The following is a 3586-nucleotide window of genomic DNA, read 5'->3' as shown; positions in this document are numbered from 1 at the left end:
CTGAACTGCTGGTAGCCTAGTGTCAACGTAATCTGTGGGCATGAAGTTATAGGAATGTTCTCTCGCTAGCCGCTCCAGCTCTGCATCCGTATCATAACGTCTCTACGTATCCGTACAATCATCACGCTCTGCAGTTGACAGGTTGGCTGAGGCTCCAAACACAATTGAACCTTGGGGAGAATGCGGCTTTCCCGTGGGCCGAGGTCGGGGCTCAACATCTTGTGATCCACATGAATAAGTTTCCCATCAGATTTGCCTGTTCATAGATGTCTTGTCATATCTTCATACATACCCTGAATGGATTCTCGAGTACTCAAGCGTAGAATGGGATGAGGAGTCCGCCCAACATTTCAATCCAACCAAAGTACAGCAAACAGAACAATACGTTGTACTCAATGAAATTCATTCGTGGTCATACAAAGGATATCCGACGACATTTGACGTGCCACTTACGTACCCTCCCAATGCGAGCGCGGGCCATTCGGGAAATTACAGGCCGTTTTCTTCTTTGATGATGTCCGATGCTGCAACGCAATTGAGTGAGTAAAAAGTATGTGCATGTACACAGATAGGCACAAACCCATCTCAGCAATACTGTAAACGAGAGCTGTGGGCACAAATACTTTAGTACAAATCATACGCAGATGGCAAACTTGTTTACATTGTGTATGTGCGGAGACAGCCAGAGGCACGATAGACAAGTCAACGACACGAATGTTTTTTGTCCCATACACCTACAGCAGACGATAAGAAATCGCGTATGAAACGTTAAGAAGCCGTGAAAGCCAACCTTCAACTTGCTGTCCACAACTCCGCCTTTCTCCTTGGGCAACATGGACACAGATCCGTTGGTGTCTAAGAAGCACACGTTAGTCGAGAACATATGTAAAAATGGGCATGACTTACGCCACACGGTGACCAAAGTCTTCTTCACATGTTCTACATACACCGCGTCTATTAGAAACAACGACGTCGACTGCACGCAACAATGCCACTCACCCAGGAGAGCGTCATCATCAACAACATTGGGTCCCGGAAGAACCTCAGCAACGACGACGTCCTTGAAGGGCGCAGTTTGCGAAGCTTTCCTTGCAAACTTGGTTGCCTCTAAGATAATGTCTCTATCAACTTCTGCCTCGAGGTAGCGTGGGTCTATGGTGGGAGGGGCCTTCGGATCTGCAGAGTTGATATGCTTTCAAACGGACAGTCTATCAGCACACATCCTCTTTCTACAATGACGCGCTTACGATTGTTCCCCGAGAGAAAGGGTGGCTAACAACAGGAGGTAGCGCAATGAACGGTAGCGTCATGGCTGCAAGCACCGATCAGGCATGATTGCAACTCATGAAATAGATTTCAAACGCACGCGTAGGATCGAATGAGAAGGGGAACACCATGATCTCGATGTCAGGGACTTTTTCATTCTTCAAGATTTCGAGTTGCACCTTGTACTGCTCCTTCAGGCCAACAGGGGCGCTTGCGATAAGCTCTTCGACCTTCTTGTAGATATATGAAGATTTCTCCGTTAGGGTCTGAACGGGTAAGAACGACAATCCCGACATCACAAGCGATAGAGGGCTTTTAGTGTCAGGCCTTCCAAATGACCGGATAAGCAACTTCGCAAATTCATCACATAGAAATCATAAGCTTACAGCTGCTCCTTCGCCTTTGAATGGAATCCAGGATCACGAAGAAGGTCACTTGTGATAATGTTGGCGTCCTCGCGCATTTCTGTGACGGATGCATGAGCTCGCTGAATTATTCCCTGAACGACGACGAGCGCAACATACGGAAGACAAGTCCAGTGTGAGTGAGATGCTCCTGAACATTGGCTCCGACCCCAGGTAGATCCTCAAGGACCGGGATACCCAAAGGCTCCAACACCGCCTTGTCACCAATACCGCTGTGCTCGAGAACACTGGGCGACTTGAGCGCACTATTCAAAAATGCATGTTAGCAACGATCATTCAACCGGCGTACTCAAAAACTCACCCTGCAGATACAATCACCTCCTTCGTTGCATGTACTCGATGAATTACACCTCCATGCTCAAACTCAACGCCGGTGGCAACGACCTCGCCATCTTTCTGTGCAATGATCTTGTTTACGTATGCCTCACTGAGCACTTTCAAATTCGGCCTGTCGAGAACTGGAAAGAGATAGGACTATCATTCAGGCCTCTTCAGCTTGAATCAATTGTCGTAGAAACAGCCGATGTCTTACAGGTGCGGCATATGTTCGGGTATCAGTGTCGGTATTGAGAGATGACAGCGACTTGATTGTTCCAAAAGACTGAAAGAGGCTAAGTGAGACGACGTGCAGAAAGTAGGTGTGCGAGTAACGCACATCACCATTCAACTGTAATTAAATTGTCAGCGACGGGCGCGCCACCTGAGACCACAGATATAACGTACGGTATCGGTCAATGTGGTTACGCCGAAGTTCTCCAAACTCTAAGTTACAAGAAACATGAATCAAATGTGGACGTGCAAAACCAATCCATATACCTTCTGGAAAGACGACTCGGCACCTGAAGGCGTGCGAGTAAATGAGATGGATACAGCACCTGTACGAAAGGACTCAACACAGTTTCAATTATATGGAGCGCGACTTACCGTCCTTCCCAGCAGACTCAGCGTTGTATAAATTTCGGTACCCCTGCGATTCCACCTCCTTGGGAACCGCTAGCCTGATACGACAACTGCATGACGACATCGCCCAGAGCAGACACATGAGGCACTCACTTCTCGACCTTTTTCGTGTACTTCACAAATCGTTCGAAATTCCATCCGACGTTGCCCAACTTCTCAAACGCTTTGTTTGGTCAGTGAACAGACTGAGGCTCAATGTACGTAACGCCTACCATCAATGTCCTCACGCTGTGGTCGATTCCACAGGAGTAGGTTCATTGCCGTGCTTCCACCGAGACCCTTCCCTCTAACCTCCGACTTCAGATCGAGATCAATACTCAGAGACAAAACCCTTACCGGCTCAAAAAGAAAGGAGCCTTTGTTGCATGAGGTTGCGGAACAGTCAGGAAAGCCCAATCGTACTCGGGGTTCCCGAGTTGTCCTAGCCAGGCATCGGGCTTCTCTATACACAGTATTGTGGAGTCAAGCTAGTGCGAACACGCGCAAAGTAGAACCACAACGCACGGATGAGTGGATCGTCGATATGCGCCTTCCCTGCTTCAAGTAAGGCAACAGATATGCCAGGGTTCTCACTTAGGCGGTTGGCGAGTACCGATCCAGCTGGCTAAGGATCTGTTTGAGTTGGCTCCTCGCATCATGGGACATTCACGTACCCCTGCGCCTGTGGGTAATGTGGCGTTAATGACAGGTAATCATCAAGCATCTTCACGGTAAACGCACCAATTATGACGAAGTCAAAATGCTTCCCAGCGACATCATTCACAGTTGCCAGTTTTTGCTCCATCTCTGTTACTGCAGGGGGAAAAAAGATCGTATCCAGGAACGTCCTTAGGGTAGTTGCCTATGAAAGAGGTAGAGCTGCGTTTTGTGATGTTTAGATCGCAGGGATTCACTCGTATATACATCTTCGCAGCGTGAGAACCATTGATGGGCAT

The 3586-nt window shown here is 48.3% G+C and overlaps 1 protein-coding gene across 1 annotated transcript; it reads right to left on the bottom strand.

Moving 5' to 3' along the window:
- Nucleotides 1–489: 489 nt before the first annotated feature.
- FIBRA_07474 (uncharacterized protein) lies at nt 490–3586 on the bottom strand (the record flags this gene model as incomplete). The annotated part of the gene is made up of 23 exons (XM_012329157.1): nt 490–524; nt 581–607; nt 662–734; nt 791–855; nt 907–939; nt 1000–1192; nt 1248–1312; nt 1367–1593; nt 1653–1731; nt 1791–1936; nt 1993–2165; nt 2224–2292; nt 2347–2358; nt 2415–2453; nt 2508–2566; nt 2616–2689; nt 2745–2814; nt 2864–2937; nt 2988–3093; nt 3156–3255; nt 3305–3312; nt 3372–3492; nt 3545–3586. The coding sequence occupies 23 exons, from the start codon at nt 3584–3586 to the stop codon at nt 490–492; spliced, it is 1890 nt and encodes a 629-aa protein (XP_012184547.1).

This window comes from Fibroporia radiculosa (assembly GCF_000313525.1).
Source record: "Fibroporia radiculosa TFFH 294 genomic supercontigs, scaffold13103, whole genome shotgun sequence".
Classification (NCBI taxonomy): domain Eukaryota; kingdom Fungi; phylum Basidiomycota; class Agaricomycetes; order Polyporales; family Fibroporiaceae; genus Fibroporia; species Fibroporia radiculosa.
This window is presented reverse-complemented; position numbering and strand designations above follow the sequence as displayed.